The 26829-nt window shown below is 41.3% G+C and overlaps 3 protein-coding genes across 4 annotated transcripts in view; 1 reads left to right on the forward strand and 2 right to left on the reverse strand.

The window, feature by feature from the left end:
- Window positions 1-6914, forward strand: part of ergic3 (ERGIC and golgi 3) — a 29528-nt gene extending 22614 nt beyond the window's left edge. For both annotated transcript variants that reach the window (XM_080424636.1, XM_080424637.1), the window contains 4 exons: window positions 5261-5325; window positions 5686-5822; window positions 6407-6462; window positions 6781-6914. In XM_080424636.1, coding sequence (XP_080280762.1) covers window positions 5261-5325; window positions 5686-5822; window positions 6407-6462; window positions 6781-6860 — 338 coding nt within the window. In that variant the 3' untranslated portion in view covers window positions 6861-6914. The remainder of the gene's footprint in view (window positions 1-5260; window positions 5326-5685; window positions 5823-6406; window positions 6463-6780) is intronic.
- mtss1 (MTSS I-BAR domain containing 1) overlaps window positions 1-26829 on the reverse strand; it is a 745180-nt gene that overhangs the window by 389844 nt on the left and 328507 nt on the right. The gene's annotated exons all lie outside the window — the stretch shown is intronic.
- Window positions 1965-4131, reverse strand: romo1 (reactive oxygen species modulator 1). Its single transcript, XM_080424105.1, has 3 exons — window positions 4008-4131; window positions 2564-2694; window positions 1965-2233 (listed from the first exon to the last, which is right to left on the reverse strand). Exons 2-3 carry the CDS (start codon window positions 2692-2694, stop codon window positions 2125-2127), a joined length of 240 nt encoding a protein of 79 aa, XP_080280231.1. The 5' UTR covers window positions 4008-4131; the 3' UTR covers window positions 1965-2124.

Genomic DNA, 26829 nt, shown 5'->3' on the forward strand with positions numbered 1-26829 from the left:
GTCAAACCATAGAGTCCCTATTCTGGGCATGTCATAAGCAGATCTACAAGGGGGGGGGAAAGAGACCAAGTACGGAACCTGGTCAACAGAGTACTGTATATAGGGTTTAAGTTGTTAAATGTGATTTTTTTGTTTTACTGTGCTTCACAATGATGTTACATGTGTGAGTTAGCTATGTCAGTTTTAAAGATACAACCCGTACACCTAACTATGGTTTACATCTCTTTAACAAAAAAAAGAAATGTCCTTGTCGAAAATAGCTGATCTACAAGCTGGCAACAAGTTGTAAGCTTGTAGATCAGCTATTTTTGCCTATTATGACAAGCCCAGCATAGGGACACTATGGTTTATGTGGTTACAAGGACCCTAGGTTGTGAAATGATACAGTATTGTTACACAGACCATGGCTGAGTTCTAGAATTCCATTGTTAGCATTAAAGTAAATAATAAGCATTAGAATGTTATCGTTTCCACCGTTTATTCAGGGAGAGTTTTTAGAATTTAATCACGGCAAAATTCTCTCAGCACGGTTTGAATGTGTCTTTGACCAGTCAGGGTGCTGGAATAAAACCATGTACTACTAGGGATGCACCATACATTTTTCATCATATCCATTTGTCCACTTTTGTTAAAAGTTTAAAGCTCTACATTCTGATAGTAATCATTGCTATAGTAGAGTTTTTGTTCAGTTCAGCTTTTTAATTAACCCATTGAAACCGGGAAAGTATCTGTGTCATTTTAGATTGTAGCGTTGGCTGTTTGAAAATAGCAGATCTACAAGCTCACAGCGCATCACAAAGTGAAGCGCTGTGAGCTTGTACATCTGCTATTTCTGAGAAAAAAATCTTTTAAGTGTTTCTTAACACAAATCTTCTCTTCTGGGGGTCCCTGGCACAACATTTTCAGATGGGCCCTCAGGAGAGAGTACCCATTTATTAGTTACAATGTTAGTGTGTTCCAGTTCCATTTTTGTCTGCTCATTTCTTTGTGTCATTACTTCCAATTTCACTCAGTGTATCCTGTATGAGTTCTCTCTCTTGATTGGATTCAATTGATACCCAGACCTGATTTCCATCCATTTTCTAAAGAGCTGGGAGAGACCCGTACTGAACAAGCTCTTTAGCAGTGATTACTATCAGGATGTAGAGATACTTAACACAGAAATATCACTTACCCTACCTTTAACCACTTGAACCCTAGTGTCCCCATTCTGGAGTGAATATTTCAGTGAAAATGGCAGCGTTACAAGCTCTAAAGACATTTGGTATAGAGGGGAAAGGATTGGGGGGGCTGGGCTACTATAGACGCCTGGGGGACACCGGTCAACAACGTATAGCTTAAAATCTGGCAAAATAATCCAGATATTTTATATTTGTTTGAATGTGAAGCTGAAAAAGAATGATTGAAAGCTGCAGATTCAATCTGTTTTCTGAGAAAGATTTCAAAAGGGTTGTAGAACAAAAAAAGCAAACAGAAGTTAAAGTAAATGTTACATCTTCACTACATTTGTTTTTTTTAACTAATGTGTGCATCATTTGGCCCAATACATCAGGTAAAAATAATGCACTGTTTTTAGAAGTCTGCATCCAGAATCTTTATTGACTGTATGACCGGTGATAAGATAAACCCAATCAAGTTATATTGGCCAACATTTCAATATCATGCATTCCTACACCAGTGGTTCTCAAACATTTTCATGTCAAGGACCCCCCCCATCTGAAAATGTTGTGCCAGGGACCCCCAGAAGAGAAGATTTGTGTTAAAAATAAATGTACAAGCTCGCAGTGCGGCACAAAGTGCCTGCTATTTTGTAATAGCAAAGTGGTAAAAATTTTGATTCTGTAACAAATTTTGCTGGGAACCCCACTTCAACCGAACCACTGCCCTTTCACTGTAGTACCATGTAGAGATCTGGTCATGCACGTTGTAGTGACATCACAAAAAAAAGACATCCACTCTAAACGCCCATTTTGAACCATTTATTATTGACAAAGAAGGGAGACTTGGCGTTGAGAATGTGACAATGTTGACAGAACAGAACAGACTGCTGTGGTATTATGAAAGTCCCATGGTGGCCGTGTGTGTGTGTGTGTGGTTGCTGTGTGCAAATAGAGGGGGGCGCCATCAGCAGCGGATTCCCATGCCGATAGCCATGAATGTCCCAAATGTCCCTCCACTCTGCATCATTGTCTTCCCCACTCCTCCCATCAGCTCCCTGCCGCGCATCCCAATCCTAAAGAGAACACAGTGCATTATTTATCCCAGAGGGAAAGTTGTTGTGCAATACTACAGGCATTGGTGTTATTTTCCCATTCCTACAGATGTCAGTAAAAACAGGGTGGAAAAATTACTTACAACGCAAAGTGCGCGTTGTAAGCTTGTAGATTTGATATTTCTGCTATGTATGAAAATGTTTTGACATGAAATGCAAAATTATTGTGATTATTTAATATAAATGTGACGGGCCCATGTAATCAACATAATGTTGTGCTTTATCACACAATGCTTCCTGAATTTTCTAGAACGCTATACTGGCGTTTGTCAAAATCACTTCACTAGTTACCTTAGACAGGAGAATGTCCCGAACATGGCTCCTGCAGCCATCCCCACTGCACACCCCATCATGAAGCCCATTTTGACCCGATCAAAACAGCTGGGCTGGTGCTGGCCGTACGGACCTACTGCCACAGGCATCTGAGGGGAAAGAGACCCCAGTTAACAGGGAGGGCAGATAGAGACATACAGTTGGTTGGTCTAGCCAAGGCTGGGTCCGGGATGTGACATATCATAATGAAATATTAAGTGTTTATATAGTGTAAAGCATTTTAATTATGAAAAAACCCTAAGTTTATGACAGTGCTTTTTATCCGTTAAAAATAAGTTGTTAAAAAGTTAAAACTCTATTTTGTAAGTAATCATTGCTATAGTGTCACTTCCTTTTGTCATCACTTGTTTATCCTGTATGAGTTCTTTCTCCTGATCAGACAAAATTATTATCCCGAACTGAAGATGTATTTTCTGTTTACTTAAGAGACGTAGACACCCCTATTACTGAACACTATAGCAATGATTACCAGGAATATAGCTATTGAACAAAAATACATATATCATTTACACCATCTTTAATACACTTTCTGTAGGGTCGTTACATGTGCGTGCATACATCATGCACCAAACCCACACATGAACTTGAGCTTCTGTAACATAACATCCATGAGCTTGTAGATCGGGCTATTTTCAAATGGCTGAAATGAGTATATAGGGCTGAAGTGGTTAACGTATGTTTTGTAATAATAATCAAAATTTATAAAGTAACTAGTAACTAAAGTTTTCAAATAATTGTAGAAGAGTAAAAGTATAATATTTGTCTCTGAGATGTATTAGAGTAGAAGTAAGAGAACAGAAAATTGGAAATACTCCAGTATAGTCAAAATACCTCAATTGTAATTAAGTACTTGAGTAAATGTACTTAGTTACTTTACACCACTGTATAAGTAGATGGTTAGTTCAATAGGTCTTATTACATAACGTGTTTAGTTAGCAAGAAAACTAGGCTGGCTACGTTGTTTGGTTAATTGTCTATCACACAACAATGACAACGGTCAGTACTAGTTGTATCTGTCATTTACCCCGAAAACTGTCAAATGTGTCCATTTTGCGTTGTGTGTAAAAAACGTAGCACTGAACGTCCTCTGTTTGTTGCGTTAGCTTAGCATGCTAGCCCAGCTCCACTTGTCTGTGTGTTGAGTTAGCTTAGCATGCTAGCCCAGCTCCACTAATCTGTGTTGCGTTAGTTTAGCATGCTAGCCCAGCTCCACTAGTCTGTATGTTATTAGCTTAGCATGCTAGCCCAGCTACACTAGTCTGTATGTTGTTAGCTTAGCATGCTAGCCAGTTGCACTGGTCTGTCACCCTTGAAAGAAACCAAACAGTATTTATACCGTCGAATGATCTATTTTACTCCCGAATAGAAGCAGCAGTAGAGCGGTGTGAGGCAGCAGACTCACCTTGCAGTGTGTTTTTAAATGAACTACTGTAGTGAGACTGAAAATAGGAGGTTGTGAGAGTGTGTTTTAATTGTCGTTCTTCTATCAGCACGCCTCCATTACTGCCTAGAGGAAGTAGAAAGGGAATGACAGCAGTGTTGCCAGATCTTGTGAGAGAAATAAGCAGAAAAAAGCACATGAACGTACAGGTCAATATAAGGTCAGCTTATAGGAACTTAAAAACCCAAGAAAGCCATTGGCTTGTTTCCGTTGGGGTCCTTTGTATTCAATTCATAGTGAATCAATGAAAGATCAACGATGGTCAACGAAAATAAGCCCAAAAGAAGCGAGCCCTTCTATGTTGGCTATTTGAAAATAGCTGATCTACAGATCACGTGTCGCATCGCGACTCGTTGTGAGCTTGTAGATCTGCTATTAAAATTTAAAAAAACTTGACGAAAATGTGAACAATTTGGTATATTGTTTTAAACACAAATCTGGTAAGGGGGTCCCATAGCTGACACAATGTTTTCAAATGGGGATATGTGGACAATTACTTATTAAGTTGGGGGTCCTTTACATGAACATGTTTGAGAAGCACTGGTTTAAACAACATTTAAGAAACAAGCCCAAATGAGCAACTGCACTTAAGAAACAAGCCCAAAAAAAACGCAACCCGCAACTTCAAAATAAGCCCAAAGTCACTTATAATAAGCAGACATGGCAACACTGCTGCCTAGAGGAAGTAGGTAAGGGATGACAGGACACAAGTTTGCTTGATTGTGATTCTACAGCGACACCTTGTGGCTGCATTTTTTTTTCATAATGTCTTATTTTCAAAAGGATTATATGTTTGAGCCTTTTACTCTTGGCAGAAATGGGCTTCCATACGTTAGTTTAATTAGTAGTGTAAACATGAGGCCAGAGAGAGTGAAGGACATGGAACACAGGGAACATGGGATGTTGGGTTTATGTGGTCAACAGTCTACCCCAGGGTTTCCCAAACATTGGGTCGGACTCGGGACCCAGATTAGTTTTACTTTATTTATTTATTATGTATTTTTTAATTTCAAGTAGTGAAAATAGCAGATCTAAAAGCTCACCTTGTAGATCGGCTATTTTCACTAGTTTGGGCTCCACGTTTACCCCATCAGCTGCCAGTACACCACAACTGTCGATATATTTTTTGCTTTGATCTCTATAATTTGTGCAGGTGTATTTTTGCTTCATGGGTGTGTGATGATTTTAACAGTAGAATTGTCTTCTTCCCTCAGCATCAATGATGTACCAGTATTTTGTCAAAATAGTCCCCACCATCTACGTAAAGACAGACGGGGAGGTGAGTGTGCAACGCCATCCTTAACCACTGAAGTTCTATTTTCTATATGTTTAAAAAAATATATATGTTAAACAAAATAGTGGATATACAAGCCCACAACTCCAGCCATTATGACACATTGTGAGCTTGTAGATTCGAAGAATTTGTGTTTGAAGAAGTTGTGTTTTTGATACAATTAAATTATGCTTTATTATTCATGATAATAATTTGTCTTGAATTTTGGAAAACATTTTAATAATCTTAATAAAGTCAGCATTCACTCAAAAACTGAAACCAGTGATGAATCTGTCATACTTTTCCTTTTATATTAAATTTGAATACATAAATGAGATGATGGTTTTCTTTTCTGTTTTGAACCAGGTAGTAAAAACCAACCAGTTCTCTGTGACCAGGCATGAGAAAGTGGCCAATGGGCTGATAGGAGATCAGGGGCTTCCGGGGGTATTCGTTTTGTATGAGCTGTCACCAATGATGGTCAGATTCACAGAGAAACACAGGTAGGAACTCCCCACCCCTGCACTAGACCGATGCCCGTCAATAACGCATGCCCCTTTGGTTATGCAAGCAATACCCTTTGTACCCATTGTCCAGAGTACCTGTTTTACCCGTGCACTGTGCACTGCACTCCCTCGGGTCCTCTGCGATACACACACCATGATTGAAGTCGATAGGTCGGCCGGTTCTCGAGATATGCGGGGGGGAAATCACACTCGCTCACTCAGAGATTCTGAGCATTTATCGATAGATGGATAGATAGATAGATGACTATGAATACACTTTATTGGTGCTGCTCTCCCTTACATGTTTGATATCTGATGCTGTGACATCTTTTACTTAATCTGTAATTTTTTCTTAATTCTTTTTCTTTGAGCATGCACATTACATACATTTGATACCAAATACCAAATGTGTAACTAAACCTACTGTGTAACTATGAGGTACTGTGACTTCTTTCTCTATTCAATTATTTTGAAAAGTATTTTGTAAACCTTGGAAGCTTGTACTAAAAACAATTTCAACCACTTTTTTCTCTTCTCTTCTCTTCTCTTCTCTTCTCTTCTCTTCTCTTCTCTTCTCTCAGATCATTCACACATTTCCTAACAGGAGTTTGTGCCATCGTAGGAGGTGTATTCACAGGTCAGTCCACTCATCTTTTATCATTAAACACACACACCATATCCTAACATAACATAACACAGGACATATTAAAACCTGTTTAAGGCCTAGTCTAGACTAGGGTGTGTATCTTTGAAAACACATACATTTTGCTCCGTTTATACCTACTTTATTACACGGCTTGGTTGAATGCATGATTCTGATTGGTCAATCAATGAATTCATCGGTGTGTTATTTTTTAATACTGACCGCTGAACTCAACAGACCGCTGTCTAATCACAGACTAAGAGCACCTGGCTCATATCAATCTGTCTGTCTGTCTCTCCTCCTCTACTACAGTGGCTGGGTTGATTGACTCTCTCATCTACCACTCTGCCAAGGCCATTCAGAGGAAGATAGAGCTGGGCAAGACCTCGTAACAGTGCCCCCTCCTGGCCTCTACCGGTGCAACACACTCTACAACATCAACAAACAGAGAGAGAGAGAGAGAGAGAGCGAGAGAGAGACACAGAGAGAGGCGGCTGGTGTAGGGGTGTGGAAGCTGAAATCTCTCTCTCTCTCTCTGTCTCCATCTTTATTTTGACTGGTGGAAATAAGATAGTAGACAGAAAGAGAGAGAGAGAGGAACAGTTGAATCCATGACACGTTTTCATTCCATCTCTTTGGTCTCACAAGGTGACGTTTTTGGTCCTTCCGTTGACCCGCTCCAGTATTTATTTGTTAGGTTTTTTTCCATGAATATCTGATGACATTCACTTCCTTCGCAAGAGGACAGAAGAGGACAGACACGACAGCTTGTCACCCTAGTTCTCTGGGAAACAGGGAAGTGACATCACAATTGACTCATCCGTTAGGACACCGCTAGAGACTCCCATCTCCTGGAATGAATGAATGTCGTTGACGCTAGTACGGTTAGCTAACCTGCACTGTCATCCCTCATGATTGTTTTTAACAGTGATTCTCAACTCTTTTTTGTTTTTGTTTCAAGGACCCCCAGTTTGATATCGTTGCTGTCGGGGTGAAAAAAAGTCCAAAACCGTTCATCAACCGTTTATCAAAGAAATGATTAAAAATCATGAAAATAGCCGATTGTAAGCTTGTAGGTCTGCTATTTTCACAACTTTTTGTAGAAATGAAAATGTGGAGATACAAGGTTTCTGCTGGACGGCAACGATATGCATTAGACCACGGAACCCCTGTTTGATACCATTTCTTTTTAAATCTCTGAGACCCCAATCTACACTGTAAAATCTTCGGTGTTAGTTTAACTCTGAGTGTGTATAAATGGAGCCGATTCCATTTGTAGACACTCAGATGGCTCTTTTGGACTATGAAAGGTAACCCAGAACCTGAAACTTTTCCAGAACCCATGAAGTTCTGTGATAAACACAACCATCCCTGAGGAGGGAGTTGATCATAAAAAAAAAATCACAAAAAGTTGCCGATCTACTAGCCTGGAATCCAGACTGTTCGCTTCGTTCAGCTGACTTTTTTTCTCTTCTTTTTTACTTTGCTTCTCAGTCTGGCTGTCTTCCTATGTGAAAGGGGCAAGTCTTGGTCACCCAGGCTCCGAGAATTCTGATTGGTCTGTGGGCGGGGCGGGACCAGCGCCTTCCAATGGAAAAATTCAAGTCCCTTCCCTTCCTACTGTGAGTCGTTCAGCACTTTCCAATCAGCAATGACGTGCCTACGTAACAGGTGACGTTTGGAAATCAGGCTCAACTCGAAGTTTCCCAGACTGAGAAGCAAAGTAAAAAAATAAAAAAGTCTGGATTCCAATTCGATCTACTGTACAAGCTCACAACACATTGCAACGCTCGCGACGCGTCAGACCAGCGTCTGTGTTGCTCAGAAGGTTGTGAAGGTTATAAACCTCGATGTTGGAGGACCCAACCCTAATCACAACTAGAGCCCGACCATTATATCGGTTTGGCCAGTATATCGACCATCAGTATCGGCATTCATGCAGCCCATGTGTCCCGATTTTTTAACTTATTATTGGTGATAAAAATGGCAGAACTATGTCGGCTATTTTTTTTTTTAGTTTTTGAACAACTATAATCAAATACACGTTTTTCAAAGTGATTAGAATTAATTTGACAACATTTTTCCAGAGAGCAATAATTGTGACCAGGACAAATTACCTTTCTCACTCTGACTAGTGCCTTGCTCACAGGGAATTCGGACAGAACGCATGGGCAGAATGCATGGCAACCGTGGGCTTTGAACCTAGAAGCTAACTTAGACACTCAGACATCCTGCCACGCTGTTTTATAAAGCCACAATCCGTAACTTTCAAGTGCTACCTAGTAGTGATGTGCGGGTCGGGTTTTTTCATGACCCGCCCCGCCCCAACCCGCGACGGAACGCGACCCGCCTCAACCCGCCCCGCGAACCCATATATAAATCTATGGCTCAACCCGCCCCGCGACCCGCGGTGGGAATATATATATATATTATATAGCGCTCTTTTAAGTACCCAAAGTCCCTTTAAATGTCTACAGTAGCACAACATTGTCATGGGCTGAATAAACAAGCATGTTGGTCAAAATAGGGTTTTTTTTTTTTTTTTTCGTGGAGAGCGGCTGACCCGCTCACCCTCAGCCCGCATAATTTTCTCTGAAATCCTGACTCGACCTACCCGCGCCGCGGGTTGACCCGCGGGTTCCGCGGGTTACGGGTCGACCCGCTCATCACTACTACCTAGGATTTGAACCCAAGTTCCCTGTGCAAGTGCTGACATTTCTACTGCTGGGCTATTGTAGAAAGCCTGTTTGGGCAGAGGATAGATTGAGTTTTGAGCATGCAGTACCTATTATCCACCAGTAGGTGTCCTACCAGACCACAATATTAGATCTGCTATTTTCAAATAGCCTTTGTACATTATACATTAAAGTGGTTAAACTGATTTTGATGCTATATTAACTCATTCAGTGCCCAGCTTATTTATGGAATTTTGGCTCTGAGTGCCACAGCCAAAATTCATTGTAAAAAAAAGTGCTTAGGAGCCGAGATACAGCCCTTTTCAGTAAGAAGTTAAACAAAGAGTGAATGGAGCAGCAAATCTTCAAATCATCATATCTTGGGTTCTGAACATTTTTTTCAAAAATAATATATATATATATTTTCTTTTTCATTGGACATCTTAGACATCCAGTGGCACTCAGGGCTTATATTAGCGGACGTCTTAGACGTCCAGTGGCACTGAATGAGTTAAGTGGTTTAGCTGGTGACCCGCTGGAATCCCTCTCAAGGACCCCTGGGAGTCCTCGGACCCCACTTTGAGAACCACTGCTCCACCATACAGATTGATCAAAATGATATTTTGTTCACACAAAAACAAAGTTACGGATTGCAGCTTCAAGTGTCATGGCTACTTTGTCATTGGTATGAAATGTATATAAATTCACATAATGTAGTTACTGCAGCTTGCCTGTGTGGGGCAGTATTGCATTGTGAGCAGGCGACAGTAGTGGGACTCTCGGGTGACTGTCGGGAGGAAACCTTGTATGTCCAAAAGTAGTGAAAATAGCAGATCTGCAAGTTCCATAGCTTGTAGATCGGCTATTTTCACTGCTTTTATGCAACACTCTTGTATAACGAAGTAGGACGTTAATTTACGATAAAAAAAAAAAAGTTGTAGAAGTATACTTAAAAGGTGAAATATGGAGATATGAGGTTTCTGCCCGACAGCAACGATATTCAATTAAAACATAAACTAAATCCTCTGTTATTACTCCACCACTCTGACCGAACATCTCGCGACCCATTATTTGTGAAACACTGGGCTAAAGGGAATGAGAAAAAGAAAAAAAAGCTGCATTTCAGAAATACGCAGACATGAAAAGAAACCACGGTTACGGAACTTTAATGGATACGGTTCAGTATCTGAAACAACAAAGTTGTAAAATTTAGAACAATGTTTAAGGTATTATTTTCCCTCTAAATTGTCCTCGTCATGGAATCGAATCTTTCAAATGTTGTTGGCATTAAGCCTAACTTGAGGCCTAATCAAGCTCACAACGCATCCGCATTAGGAGCTTGTAGGTCCGCTATTTTTTAGCCTCCCTGACCATGTGATTGGGCAGCCCTGTACAAGTACATACAGCATTTTGTCTAGTCTCGCGTTGCCAGACAACACAATCTCCGTATGCTATTTAGAGTCTGGAACTACACCTCCTGAAAGCGAAAAAGGAAGCTGTCATTTATTCATCATTTCCGTTCACGAAAATATATTTTAAAATATCTTTAAAATATATTTTTTCATTTCTGCCTAGCAGCAAGCTATTGCTCCAGACTGTATGGCGGAAGCATTTGAAAATTATGGGAGTCAACAGTCTGGCTCGCGAGTCTAATATTTGGCCGACACTGACTCAAAGCCAACCTTTAGAGGTGGACAGCTGTGCTGCTTGTCGTGGTCAAGGATTTTGTTTTGTTTTTGTGGGCTAATTTAATCCAATTTGGACATTGATTCTGATGGCAGTATGAAACAGTTTGATACTGTTGCTGTTTTTTATGCTATTACAGATGGTTGGTTGGTTGGGTGGATGTTGCACCTTTAAACATCTTAATCAGGGGCTGGGGTTGTGTGTTTGTGTGTGTGTGTGTGTGTGTGTGTGTGTGTGTGTGTGTGTGTGTGTGCAAGAGAGAGAGCGAGAGTGTGTGCGTGAGTGTGTGTGCGTTCTGCTGCTGTGGATAACCAGTGTTGTGTGCTGGGTGAATTGTATTTATATTGTCCTCAAAACCGTTTTTAAAATGAAATGAAAATAAATGTTGAATACACCAGCAGACATGGGGTGACTTGTTTTGTTGCGTGCCTGCTCCTGTGGTGTTTCAGGGCTTGCAACTCCTCAGAAAACCTTGGAGTGAGACTTGATTGTACAGGCGTAGCGTATTTCTTTGTAGCCCATTGCACGGCAAATACAATTTATAAATTTTTGTACTTCGTAAGTGAAGATACATAACCGTTTACAGCCATTTCCCCAGTTGTATCATCTCTAATCCATGTATGGCAATCATTAAAAGATGAATCTAGAAATAAAACCGCTCCTGGCCGGCAGAGCAGTCATTGGTGTCATTGGACCTGGTGACCAATGACTAAAACCTCAGTATTTTCAGTATTGTGTGGACAGCATTGAGTGACAGACAGACAGACAGACAGACAGACAATTTAGGCATTTAGCAGATGGTCTTATCCAGAGCGACTTACAAGAACAATATCGGAATAGGCTCTGTGTCTGTGCTTAACTGTAGTTATGGTTTTCCAGAAGGTGGCATACCAGTTTCCTGTTCCGGTCATTTCCCCATAGCTTCATTTGATTGGCTCGGCATGAGATTTGAACTGGAAAATTGGGTATTGAGTCCACAACGGGGAGTTCATTCCACAGTTCTGGGAGCCAGGAGGGAGAAGAGTCTAGGACGTGTGGAGCAGACAGACAGACGGTGCCCTGCAAGAGCGGTTTTCAGCACTTACAGTAGCACGTGCGGTGAGTGTCATACAGTAGGTTACTCAAACAGAAATGACAGGCATACATTTTGTTCCTAACCATTCTAGCTATTTATTATATTATTGATCATTAGTTGAAGCAAAATGATATGGCCGTGTGTGCATCACGCTGCGGCTTGGTGCAGGCATGCAGTAGCCAATTTATTGTTTTAATTCACATTAAATACAAAAGATATAGGCTACACCAAAATGGCCTAAATACAGATAACCTTGTACACATGCCCGAAGCACCCTGCAGTGTAGTAGCTATCTTTATAATTTCTCAAATGACTCAAGCATCTACGTGTTCATGTGTTTGTTATTGAGAAAGCCATCAAGCTATGGGCTATCTTTAGCACCATGGTAGCCGTCTGTCGGTGTCGGCTCTCAGGTGCATTCAGCAATTTTTTTCCCACACCTTCCAACCGACTGATCTCCAGAGTCGTCCCGACTTCATTGGACTGCCAGTCTGTAGTAGTCTGAAGTAGTCTGTTTGGTGGAGAGCCACCTTAAAGAGCACTAGGAGAACCTGTCTAGAGGGTGAATATACTGTACCATTGGTCATCTTAACCACAGCCTCTTCAGAGCTGTAGGTTCAAGTCCCACGCCATCCCAGTTTACAGCCCGTAACGTTTGGTGGGTTGTGGCAAGAACATCCACAGCGCTGTCGGGTGGAGAGACCATGTATGTCCATAATTGTTACTTTTCAGGAGTTTTCAATGGATCCAATGTAGTTGTAATATAGTCATAAGCTCCTGTTAATACCTTTTCATTGCTCAAATATTTATACAATCCACAGACATACTTAACCACTTTCAGATTTATTTGAAAAGTAGTGAAAATAGCAGATGTACAAGCTCACAATGCGTGTCGTGATGCAACACACATTGCGACCTTGTATCTGCTATTTCTGCTATATTTGCGTAACCCACTCTTGTACAAAAAAGTAGGGCATTAATTTACCAAAACAAATATCCAAAAGTAGCAATATAAAGATACAAGTGTTCTGCCCGACAGCAATGCTATGTATTGATGCCACTAAAATTAACAGTTGCAACATGCAACTATATGTTTGTACTGTTGGTATGAGGTTTTTTTCTCTTATTTTTCTTTTTTTATTGTGTGATTTGAAGGGGATCTGTGATCACAAATCAAAGGAAAAGGTCCCACACACTGTCTGGAACGTGCAAAAATGTTGCTCTTTATTAACTCATTCACTGCCAGAACTTTTTTATTTTTGCGTTTGACAAACTGCCAGAGATTTTTCATAGAAAAAGAAAGTACTCAGGAGCCAAGATACAAAATGTTTAAGTTTTAAGTTAACAAGGAAGTGGATTGGAGTCTAGATCTTCAACAAATCATATCTCCTTGGTCTTTAGGTTAAAAATTAAATAAATAAATAAGAAAAAATAAAAATAAATAAAAAAAAGATTTTTTTTTTAAATTCAAAGTCGTTTTAGTCGTTCTTGGCAGTGGGGGCTTAAAGGACAAAAGTCGTTTTAGTCGTTCTATGCAGTGAATGAGTTAAGTCCACGTTTTGGTCGTTAGTGTTAGACCTTTATCAGGACAGACATACAGGGCACTACAACCACCAAACATTTAAGGGCTACACCCACAGTGTGCTGGACCAAATTCTTTGATTTGTTATCAGCGATCCCCTTCTGAACATTTGCACCTTTTTTGGTTGCCCTACGCACCTGTCACCAGCCTTTTGAGGTGTGCAACGGCCTTCTTCTAAAAGATTGTGTGATTTGAGAAAATGGTGAGTTCCAGGAATTGTGTCTAAGCAAATGAGGAAAAACTATAATGGTATACTTGTGATTAATCTTGTCCGGTGTTTTGATATCACCATGCAGTTCACCACATGGCACATGTCCTCAAGATGGCACCAGTGACTTATAATTTGTATTTTTGTGTCACTGCCTAAATTAGTTGTCAGATAGAAACCTCCATATTTTGACGTATAGCAAGCTACACAACATGAAGTTGTGCTATCTGGCAGTGATGGAAGAAGAATGTAACATCAAAAATACAAATAATGTAAACTATAATGATAATATAATGTAATAATAACTATATTGATAATATAATAATGTAATAACATTTATTAACAAAGTAACTCGAAACTTGAAATTAGCAGATCTACAGAACTTGTTTTGAACATTTCTTTCCCCAAGAAAATCCTATGAAAAAAGCTTTTTTATTTGTATTTTTTTCCGGCCCTGAAAATCTTTTGAAATCATTTTGATTTGAAAAAATGTTGGAAAGTATATTCAGTTGCGACCCATGCAAACCGGTCTGCAACCCAAAATGGGTCCCTGGACGCATTGTTCGGGAAACGCTATTCTATATGAACTAAAAGCAGATGTGTTTGACATTAGAATGAATGTGAAGGGTTCTGACAATTCAAAGCTCTTTGACTGGCTGCTGGATGTTGACAGTCTCTCAACACGTAGTAAAACACTAACACATGGTTGACGACCACATCAGCACATGACTCTAGAACAGTGGTTCTCAACCTGTGGGCGGGGACCTACTGGTGGGCCGTGAGGGTATCGCAAGTGGATTTAGTGATCATATAACATTAACTCATTCCCTGCCTAGAACGACTAAAACGACTTTTGTCCTTTAAGCCCCCTCTGCCAAGAACGACTAAAACGACTTAAATTTTTTTTTTCTTATTTATTTATTTTTTTTTTAACCCAAAGACCAAGGAGATATGATTTGTTGAAGATCTAGACTCCCATCCACTTCCTTGTTAACTTAAAACTTAAACATTTTGTATCTCGGCTCCTGAGTACTTTTTTTTTTAAATTAAAAATCTCTGGCAGTGGGCAAACGCAAAAAAAAAAAAGTTCTGGCAGTGAATGAGTTAATATATATATTTTTTCAGATCTGTAAAAAAATATATAAAAATGGCATGACATTGTTCCTTTTAAACCTTAAAAACTAGTTATCATTGTGATACCCTGTGGATACCACAAGTTTCCTAGGGCATGGTGGGCATCACTTCCTGTCGATTTGATCAGGTATCAGGGATCAAATCGACAGGAAATGATGCCCACCATGCCCTAGGAAACTTGTGGATAGTACGTTAGTTCCATTGATCCAAGCCAGAACACAATCGATGCTCTGAAAATGCCAGATGGGCGGGGGGGGGCCGCGAACGCTATCGAGAAGTTCAGGTGGGCCCTGATCCAGAAAAGGTTGAGAACCACTGGTGTAGAATATTCTGTATTTCTGTATCATGAGCAGTGGTGTAAAGTAACTGTAAGTACATTTACTCAAGTACTATTTTTGGAGGAACTTATACTTTACTTGCGTACGTTCCTTTTTCAGTACTTTATACTTCTACTCCACTACATCTCAGAGGCAAATATTGTACTTTTCACTCCCCTTCTATTCGAAAACGTTAGTGACAATGTTACTTTGTAGATTTTTATTATTATTACAAAACATACAATAACTAATTAACCCCCCCCCCCCCCATTGAAATGGTGAAATGGCACATTCTGCATAATGAGTACTTTTTACTAATGGTACTTTAAGTATATTTTGATGCCAATATATGTTGAGTAATTCTCAACATCTGAGTAATTCTTCCACCGCTGCACGTTAAGTAATAAACCAGAGACAGATGGTTGACAACCACATCAGTACGCGCCATTCTAGAGAATATTGTAGTCCTGCATCATGACCCCTTTCCAGACCGGCAGTTCCTGTGTCTCTTATATTCCATGATTCTTATTTGAGTAATGGGTGAATAACAATGAGCGATCCCTGACTATCATCAGCGAGCAGCTGTCAGCCTTTCCCATGTTGGAATGCTGAAAACTGTTTTCTTTTATTGCAGAATAGCAGATCTCAATGTCCCAGCTCTGGATTTGGCAAACTGTTAATTCCCTGTTGGGTGGGTTATAGTTTCAGGAAATTATGAATACGAGCACACGCACACGCGCACGCGCGTGCGCGCACACACACACACACACACACACACACACACACACACACACACACACACACACACACACACACACACACACACACACACACACACACACACACACTCACACACTATGCGGTATTTCTATGCGTGTGAGGACATACTAGGATGGGAAGGAAGTTTAGTGAAAAGAAAATATATCTTTTTTGCTTTTTTCCTGTCGTTTGGAACCCTGAACCTCACCCCAGCCCGAACCTCTAAATGCCTAATATTAACCGCAACCTGAATCTTTTTCTAATTGTAACCTTAGTTCAAATATCTTAGATAAACTATTTTTTTCTTTTGTGGTCTGGCATTTTAGACCTCACTTGAGGCAAAACACCTCACTAGAAGGCCATTTCATAGGTTTTGGCCATGTATTCACCATTTATTCAGCACAAAGTATACATTACAACATCCTAGGTTTAATCTAGCAGGAGCAGGCAGCAGGAATGACTCTTTACATCACAAGCCGTGGCAGAGAAGCAGCATCAGCTCCCATGTAGTTCCTGCTCGGTGCTTCTCTACTATCAGGCAGACCTAGTGAAATCTATTCTTATCACAAGGTGTTTCAATTTTAGCATCCTGCATCCATCATCTCAATTCATGTTACAGTCCTAATATGTCCAGTCTGACCTTACAGACCTTTAGACCCAAGGGTCATTGGCTGGTCATTGTGACATGTCCAGATATCATATGTGCCATCATGTTTCATCCTTCTTAATATAGCATTTCAAGCGAGACCGTTATTACGCAATCTACTAGTCTGACCACTAAAACATATGTGTTTTATTACTCAAATACATACACAGGGTACACTATGTATCTTGCATATCACCGTATTGTATAGAAATACCATAACACCTTGAAAGTATATTAATATCTGTACACACACACACACACACGCTCACGCACATGCTCACGCACACACGCACTTAAATCCAACTATAAAACAGAGAAAATTGTCTGCATCTCAATGGATTGGCCAATCAATCTGAAATGGTACATGTGGGTGGAGCATAGGCAGGGACTGACAAAACCGATTTTTCAATTGTCCCAAGTTTAAGCTGTTTATTTGCATTTTTGGCAAGCCTGCATGGAGTTGTGTGTGTGGCTCAGATTAGTACTCCATACACATCCCTAACACAAGCCATTTGGTGGAGGCTACAGCTGTATTTATAAAGCATCTTCCAGTTTTAGTACGGACATCACACCCTAACCCAAATTAAAGGAATAAGCTGTGACACAGTCATATAATTTGAATCTGATAACACAAGTGAACCACTGTGCTCACTTGATAGATACAGCTGTGTGTGTGTGTGTGTGTGTGTGTGTGTGTGTGTGTGTGTGTGTGTGTGTGTGTGTGTGTGTGTGTGTGTGTGTGTGTGTGTGTGTGTGTGTGTGTGTGTGTGTGTGTGTGTGTGTGTGTGTGTGTGTGTGTGTGTGAGATATCTGCGTGCGGCTCATCTCGGCGGGGATCATCATTATAACGGTATATCCATATGTTTCTCATATCAAACAGCTGAAATATTTGCGGTGACGATGGTGATATAGTTGATGGGGTGCCGTTGTCAGTAGCACCCGTTGTTCCCCATGATGCACAGATGGGGCAGGAGGCGTCTCCTCTGAACTCAGAGGCTGTGTGCACAAATCAAAGTCCCTGTCAAACACCCCCGAGCAGAGGCGGAAGAAGTGGTCTGATTTTTTTTTCTCGTTTCTACTTACTAACGCTGCTGTTGAGCAGAAACCTCTTATCTCCTTATTTGAACTTTTTGTGTTTTTTCATAAATGAACGCCTACTCGGTCATAATGCAGCTTCGCACAAAATAATCAAAAGTAGCAGATCCACAGGTTCGCAACGCGGCGCGAAGCGGCGCGTTTCGAACCTGTGGATCTGCTACTTTTGCTATTTATTTATTTGAATCCTGAAAAGTAACAGTTTTGGACATATGATGTTTCCACCCGACAGAAACGGTATAGACCCCCATGCATGCCTATTCTGGGGGGGGGAAATAGCCGATCTACAAGCTCACAGTTGTGGCATGTTGTGAGCTTGTAGATTGTTGTGAGCTTGTAGGTTGTCAGCTATTTTGGGCAAAGATATTTGGTGTAGAAGGGGAAAAAAGAGCAGACCAAGTACGGGGCCAATGGTCAAGTTTACTAAGTATTGTCTGAAAATACACATTCAGTCCAACATATTAATAGAAAGGATAACGTGTTTAAACAAACAAACAAAAGCATTCATTTACAAAGCACTAATGATAATCTTTCGAAAATAGTACAAAATAGGACTAAACTGGCAAATGCATGTTTTGTAGTAATAATCTAGTAGAAGTATGTCTGCATGGAGTATGGAGTAGAAGTATGTCTGCCCCCCCCCCCCACACACACACAGAAAATACAACACAAAACACATTCCAAAGGGTGAGAGCAGGTAACACACCCGACTAACTAAAGTATATGTCTCATCTGAGCTCCCACACAAACTAACTACCGCACACAGTTGTGCGCGTGTGTGTATGTGTGTATACCATAGTTGTGGTTTGTGACGTTGTAGCCTACAGACTGATATGACCTCAAATTGTACTTCGTCGCTGTCGGGCGGAAACCTTGTATGTCCAAAACCGCTCTTTTTTTAAAACATTTTAAAATAGTGAAGAACAGCAGACCTACAAGCTTGTATATCTACTATTTTCACCACCTCTGTGTAACACTCTTGTATGACGAAACAGGGTATTCATTTACGGGGAAAAAAACTACAAAAAACATAAAAAGTTGAAAGATGGAGATACAAGGTTTCTTGTGAAGCTGACCTAGAGACAGAGAGAGGGATGGACAGACCGACCGCAGATGGAGGAAGAGAGAGACATGGATAAAAGATGGATGATGGATGGATGGGTGAAAAGAGGAGTGTGCACATCTCTATTTACCTCCTACCACCCCTCTGTCTGTCTGTCTGTTTGTCTGTCTGTCTGAATGATGGATGAAGCCACACCCTGCTGGACTGACTTATTTTCTCTCCTTTCCTCTCACCCCCTCACTCTCTCTTGTGCCTTCATCTTTACCTCTATCCATCCAAGTTCCAAGATTTGAGTTACAAAAGATATATCTATTGAAAGATTTGCAAAAATGTTCACAAAAAAGAAAGATAGATCTGCTTTTTTTGAATAGCCAAAAAAATCTAAAATGACCCGGATGCGTTCCCGGATTGAATGGGATGATAACAGAACTTTCCGAGGGTGTGTGACAGATTGGATCTCAGACGTCCGGTGAATTTTGAATGCCTTTCAATGCTTCTGTCGTTCACAAAATCACGCTGAAAGTGATTCACGCGATACTGACGGTCCCCGACCAAAGTTGTCGTTATAGTTGTGTGTGGACACTGCCGTCCATTTGATCATCAAATGGAAGGCAGAAGAGTAGCAGGTGTTACCAATTATACTAATGAAGGCTCTGCTCCATTGTGGTGAAACAGAGTCAGGGTGCTGATATTGTGCATGTTGGCTCACTGGAAACTCCGGTACACCAGTGGGTCTCAAAGTGTGGTCCAGGGACCCTCATGGTTCCTTGAGGGGGTTCCAAATGGCCCCTTACGGGTGTGTAACTCTGAGAGCGTACTAATGGAACCTTCTATCTGTACACTCTGAGTTATGGGGATCCTTGAAATGAAAACATTTGAGAACCACTGTGAATCATTGGTAACGCCTATGGAAGGAAGTAAGGAAGAGGCCCAATGTCTTTCCAATATGGCTGCTGTGCATAGAGCCTATTAAGAAGAGATTCAGGTTGGGGTTGGTGTTAGGATTAGAGGTCAGGTTTAGGGGTTACAGTTAAGAGTTATGCCTGATTTATACTTAGTTGCACGCTGTGTCGTGCACCAAAACATAGCAGATCTACAACCAAAGGAGCAGTGTCTGGCTCAAGGACACTTCAACATTGCAGCCGGGGATCAAATGAAGAACCTTTCGATTCCGAGACGGCTATTTCTACCTCTGTCTGTCTGTCTGTCTGTCTAGCCATCTGTATACTGATCTGTTTTCAGTTCACCTTTGACACATGGTGAAATCATCTAGTCAGACGGATAGATAGAGACAGACAGACAGACAGACAGGTAGACAGACAGACAGACAGCATAGCTAGATGTGGTGTCATGTTTGTTTGTGTGACTCTTTGTAGAAAGGCTGAGTCATGGTTGATGCAAACGGCTGTAATGTTGTCCCACTGGACCAATGCTCTCTCTCTCTCTCTCTCTCTCTCTCTCTCTCTCTCTCTCTCGCTCTCCCCCCCTCTCTCACTCTCTCTCTCTCTCTCTCTCTCTCTCTCTCTCTCTCAGCTGTCGATTGTTTCTACTTTCTTGTCATCTGTCTGTTTCTCTTCTGTCCTCTCTCGCTCTCTCTCTCGCTCGCTCGCTCTCTCTCTCTCTCTCTCTCTCTCTCCAGGGTCACTCAGCAACTGCTGTGAGTCAGCGCCAACATCACAGTGACTCAGCAAATGTAAGCCACAACAGACAACTGTTTGCGTCTGTGTGCGTGTGTGCATCAAGGTATTACATTGTGTTACACCAGCTCTCTGACTTACCTGCAGTACTGCTGTCGACCACCAGATGTCACCACAAACCAGCTCGTTCTCCTCGTTCTCATTTCTTCCACTCTGTCATTTATATTGTTTGTTTATTTTCATTCTTTGTGTTTAGTTGAAGTTATGTGGTCTGCAGCCTGCACTGCAGCCCACTCCTCTTTTGCTGTGGTGGAAGAAGTATCCTACTCGGATAGTTTTTACTTAGGTAAAAGTAGCAATACCACAATGTTACTAAGGCCTGTATTTGAAAAATTGTTCAAAGAATTGTTCAAAAACAATTGTTCAAAGTTATTGGGGAAAAAAGCTGACAATTGAGCTTGTAGTTCAACATGTTTTGAATAGACAAATTACAAGGTGGTGGTATTCAGTGTTATAGGCCTATTGCATAACCGGGGGCATGGCTTCCTAAAGGCCAGTCCACACCAATGCAACTCCTTGCAACTCCATGCAACTACTTGCAACCATCATCCCCAATGGCAGTTGCAAGGAGTTGCATTGATGTGGACTGGCCTTAAAACTGTTTTATTGTAAGGAGTTGTGATTAGTTGCATTGGTGCGGTCTGGCCTTAACAGGCATCGTGCTAGTACAATACCCAAAGGATATTCTCTATAAAAGATTCATAAAACAAAGTGAGCATTTCCTTATCAGCGTAATAAAAGCCATAATATACTATAAATCATCATCCTGGTCCCAGGATAGTTTGGGATCTGTTCTCCATCACCACGTCAATCTGGTCCCCTCTGATATATATATATATATATATATATATATATATATATATATATATATATATATATATATATATATTTATTAGGGGTGTGCCGATACACTCATTTCACGATACGATACGATATTGGGCTCACAACTTCGATACGATACGATACGATTTTATAATGAAAATATATGGGGGAGAAAAAAAGCAAATGCAAACAAATAATTCTGTTTTTGCATTACTCAGACATGCAAACTTAGGGCAATAGTGTGACACCTGACCCAAAAAAAAACAACATGTCACCCTTTTCACCTCGGGGCTGTTTTTTTTTTTTTTTTTCAAAACGATATTTTTGTCCCCAAAACGATACATATCGTCGCGATATATCGCGGGACGATATATCGGCACACCCCTAATAAATATATATATATATATATATATATATATATATATATATATATATATATATATATATATATATATATATATATATATATATATATATAATGTACATATATACTGTACACATTTTTAACTCACATCTGTGTCTTTAACCCCCTGGGTTTTGAACCCTCAACCCTCCAGCATTTCCTTCCTATTATTCCATCTCACACAGGAAGTGTGTCTCATGATCTGTGTGTGTGTGTGCCTGCGTGCGTGCGTGCGTGCGTGCGCGTACGTACGTGTGTACGCGTGCACGCAATGATAGTTGATTGCTCACTAAATGGGAGTCAGAGAGAGGAAGAGAGAGCGAGCGGAAGAGGTAGAGAGAGAGAGAGAGGGGAGAGAGATGGAGAGAGGGAGTGTTACTGTTTTAGAAACAGAGAGAGAGAGAGAGAGAGGGAGGAAAGAAAGAAAAACGGGTCAGGGAGGAGTGACTCAGTGTGTGGTCACTTTCTCTGATGTGGTGTGTGTGTGTGTGTGTGTGTGTGTGTGGGGGGGGGGGGGGGGGGCATGTGCATAGCTGTGTGTGCATGTCTGCTTCTGAACAGTATGTGTGTGTACTGTATATGCCAGCGGGCATATGCTTTTGTGCATGGTATTTGTTTGTGTGTGTGTGTGTGTGTGTGTGTGTGTGGCGTGCCCACAGGCTGTTGTTAAACCACGGTACCATTTGACTTTAGTCTGCAGGAGGCCACACTGTCCCAGTACTGTGTGTACTAATGTTACAGTAGCATGTTGTACTGTTCCAGTATTGTGTGTACTACTGTTACAGTAGCATGTTGTAGGCATACTTTGTGTGTACTACTGTTACAGTAGCATGTTGTAGGCATACTTTGTGTGTACTACTGTTACAGTAGCATGTTGTAGGCATACTTTGTGTGTAGTACTGTTACAGTAGCATGTTGTACTGTTCCAGTGTACTGGAAAAGTACAACACGCTACTGTAACAGTACCTGCTGCATTCAGAGTACACTGTACTGTTACAATACTCACTACTGTTCCTGTACTCAGTCCTGTGTCCTCACCTGGTATCCTAGTATCTTTCATTGTTCTCTCTGCACTGTATGTCACTATTAACCTTGTTGTTTAGGGGCTGTGTGTCTTTCTGAGCTGCCAGCGCCTGTCTGTAAATGACGTGCTGAAGCTCTCCTCTTCCCAGCACACTTCAGAGCCCCCTGTGTCCAGTGTTTTTTGGACGTAGCGCACTGGGCGCCGGTCATTTGATCCTCCTCCTGGCTGTGTCTGACAACCCCGTCATTTACGACCCAACGTTGAATCGTTACCACAACCATGAAAAGTCCACGATTACATTGTTTCAGCTAAGCTATCGTTATCATTGTATCAGCTAAGCTGCGTTCATGATTTGAGGCATTTTGTTGAAAACGGACCAATCCTGCAAACTTTGGAGGCCAACCTTAGCCAATGAGGATGGAATATGGAAAATCGGACAAATCCGTGTTGATCACATGACTATAGAGATACTATGTACCGATTTGCATGACATTTGGATAAAATCTGTTGCAAAATGGGTTTTGCACAAATTGGCCTCCTGGTGGCGCTATATCAGGCCCATTGGGGCAGAGGTTCTGAATTGGCATCCAGGGAGTGTGTGTGTGCACAGTTTCGGAGCGACCGGGCCAACGGTGTTGGAGATTAGCTGCTCGCAGACAGGCGGACACACGGACGGACGGACACACGCGAGGACGGACGGACAGGGGGTAAAACATACTCTCGCCATGCCTTTCGGCCTGCCGGAGACAATAATGTTTTGCCCATGGTCCCACGTTTGTTTGACCTGTTCGTTCACTGGGTCGAACTCAGCATGCAGCTCCACCAGACCAGGAAAGTTCTCGTTATTTGGTTCATGTAGGGTGGAATTATGACCACGGTGTCATTCTACAAGATGCCAGACCTACTACAGCATTTTCTTTGAATATTTGCATTGTGCAGTCGTCGATGGCATTGTGCGTTCTCACGCACGTTTCAAGCTCGCGCCAGCTATCCATGTTGGCACGGTGCGCGTTTCTGCGGTTACATGAGCCACTTTCTTTCAAAAAACAAATCCGATGATTCATTCATTAAATGAGCACACGACTAAAACATCTGACTTACGTCCTGTTTATTCCACATGATAGACTGTTCCTGGCACAAATAAACCAGCAGTTTTATTAGGATAAGCTACTCCTGCACTTATTAAATACATGGGCAAAGACGAGGGGGGGGGGCTGACTGATGGCCCTCAATTGAAACAGGTGAAACGTCATTTAGATATATGGCCGGGGACCACACAATACTGGAACATGCTCATGTAGGTTAATCAAGAGAGCAGGGGTGTTTTTAGTAATTTGGTAAAATTATATCAATGAATCGACACGAAAAAGTCTAATGTGTTGTACTGTAGTCTGATCTGATTAACCACTTAAGCCTGTATCATATACTTACTGTAAGTACTGTCAAATTGATGGAATTTATTCTGCCTCACAATCGAGGCAAAAGTGTGAAATAATGGTGATATTGATTTGAAGTCATACCGCCCATCAGCCTTACTGTTTACTGTAACAGTCACAGGTTATAATCTGGGTAACAACTCCCCACGTCCCATCTGCCCTCTGTCCTCTCACTGTTATGTCTGGTGCGTGCGTGCGTGCGTGCGTGCGTGCGTGCGTGCGTGCGTGCGTGCGTGCGTGCGTGCGTGCGTGCGTGCGTGCGTGCGTGCGTGCGTGCGTGCGTGCGTGCGTGCGTGCGTGCGTGCGTGCGTGCGTGCGTGCGTGCGTGCGTGCACGGGAAGTGTACAACGCATATCCCAAACTCAGGACAGCACATCAACAAATTGACTCATATCTTTATTTGAGAGGGAAGGTGTGTGTGTCTGTCTGTCTGTCTGTCTGTCTGTCTGTCTGTCTGTCTGTCTGTCTGTCTGTGTGTGTGTGTGTGTGTCTGTGTGTGTGTGTCTGTGTGTGATAAGTATCTCATACTGTGTAATTTAACAAATTCTTTGTATTGTAAGTCACGTGTGTGTGCGTGCGTGCGCGTTACATTCTGCCTGCCATCTGCCATGCTGTCCTGACCACACGCCTACTGGAAAACCACAGGCATGGAGATATGGGGGGGGGGGGGGGTGGTAACAGAGGGAGTAACAGAGAAGAGAGAAATGAAGGAGAGGGGAAGGTGAGGGAGGGAGAGAGAGAGAGAGAGAGAGAGAGGCCGGGTTGTGAACTTTGCTCTATATCAGCAACTCTGAGGACATCAAATATAGGTCACACTCTGTATTACTGTGTTCCACATGAAAACACTTTCAAATTAGAGTGAGTCTGGTTCAAATGAAAACACTTACTGGTACATTAGAATGAGTCTGGTTCAAATGAAAACACTTACTGGTACATTAGAGTGAGTGTGGTTCAAATAAAAAAAACATACTGGTATATTAGAGTGAGTCTGGTTCAAATGAAAACACTTACTGGTACAATAGAACGGGAACGCATCTGTGTCATTTTAGATTTTTTTTAAGACTGTGTCCAGTTTGTCCTGTGTCTATTTAAGTCATGTGTTGGCTTCAGCTCACTGTTGGTTCGTTGTATATGGTCGTGTGAGTTTATGTTAGTTCTTGCCTCGTTGTTGCCTTGTATTTAGTTCACCTAGCTTTCCCAGTTTAGTTTTACCCTTACTCCCTCCTTATTCTGACTGCCTACCTGTGTATTGACCTTGCCTGTACCTGGACTTTGATTACTGCCTACTCCACTTGTTTGGTGTTAATAAACACTTTAATTTGAGCTGCGCTTAATTTTTTAGCTGCTTAATTTGATGAAAAACATCTTCACTGAACAAAACATTCGAACATGACACAGAGAAAACACTCACAATCCTAACTCAAACTAACGACCAACAAACTAAGAACCTGTCGACACTCAAACTATAAACCAGCGATGAGAGAATACTCTCTGTGGTGTGGTGGTGGATAAAGTACTCATCCCAAGTACCTGGTCAAATGTTACTCAACTATAAGTGAAAGCCGGCGCCCTGTCAAATTGTACTTGAGTTAAAGTACTGGGGTACTGTCTTGTGTTCGTGACATTGTACTGTATGTGGACAGTGTTAGTCACATTGTACTGTATATGTAGACAGTGTTAGTGACATTGTACTGTAGATGTAGACAGTGTTAGTGACATTGTACTGTATATGTAGACAGTGTTAGTGACATTGTACTGTAGATGTAGACAGTGTTAGTGACATTGTACTGTAGATGTAGACAGTGTTAGTGACATTGTACTGTATGTAGACAGTGTTAGTGACATTGTACTGTATGTAGACAGTGTTAGTGACATTGTACTGTATGTAGACAGTGTTAGTGACATTGTACTGTATGTAGACGGTGTTAGTGACATTGTATTGTATGTAGACAGACAGTGTTAGTGACATTGTATTGTATGTAGACAGACAGTGTTAGTGACATTGTACTGTATGTAGACAGTGTTAGTGACATTGTACTGTATGTAGACAGACAGTGTTAGTGACATTGTACTGTATGTAGACAGTGTTAGTGACATTGTACTGTATGTAGACGGTGTTAGTGACATTGTATTGTATGTAGACAGACATTGTTAGTGACATTGTACTGTATGTAGACAGTGTTAGTGACACTGTACTGTATATGTAGACAGTGTTAGTGACATTGTACTGTATGTAGACAGTGTTAGTGACATTGTACTGTATGTAGACAGTGTTAGTGACATTGTACTGTATGTAGACAGTGTTAGTGACATTGTACTGTATGTAGACAGTGTTAGTGACATTGTATTGTATGTGGACAGTGTTAGTGACATTGTACTGTATATGTAGACAGTGTTAGTGACATTGTATTGTATGTGGACAGTGTTAGTGACATTGTACTGTATGTAGACAGACAGTGTTAGTGACATTGTACTGTATGTAGACAGACAGTGTTAGTGACATTGTACTGTATATGTAGACAGTGTTAGTGACATTGTACTGTATGTAGACAGTGTTAGTGACATTGTACTGTATATGTAGACAGTGTTAGTGACATTGTACTGTATGTAGACAGTGTTAGTGACATTGTATTGTATGTGGACAGTGTTAGTGACATTGTACTGTATGTAGACAGTGTTAGTGACATTGTACTGTATATGTAGACAGTGTTAGTGACATTGTACTGTAGATGTAGACAG

Source organism: Gymnoscopelus braueri (genome assembly GCF_963280865.1).
Source record: "Gymnoscopelus braueri genome assembly, chromosome: 3".
NCBI lineage: Eukaryota > Metazoa > Chordata > Actinopteri > Myctophiformes > Myctophidae > Gymnoscopelus > Gymnoscopelus braueri.

Coding starts and splice junctions, on each gene's coding strand:
- romo1 (XM_080424105.1), bottom strand. CDS start 2,694: ATGCCTGTGGCAGTAGGTCCGTACGGCCAGCACCAGCCCAGCTGTTTT. Junction 2,234..2,563: donor GGGACATTCTCCTGTCTAAG/GTAACTAGTGAA, acceptor TGTTCTCTTTAG/GATTGGGATGCGCGGCAGGG.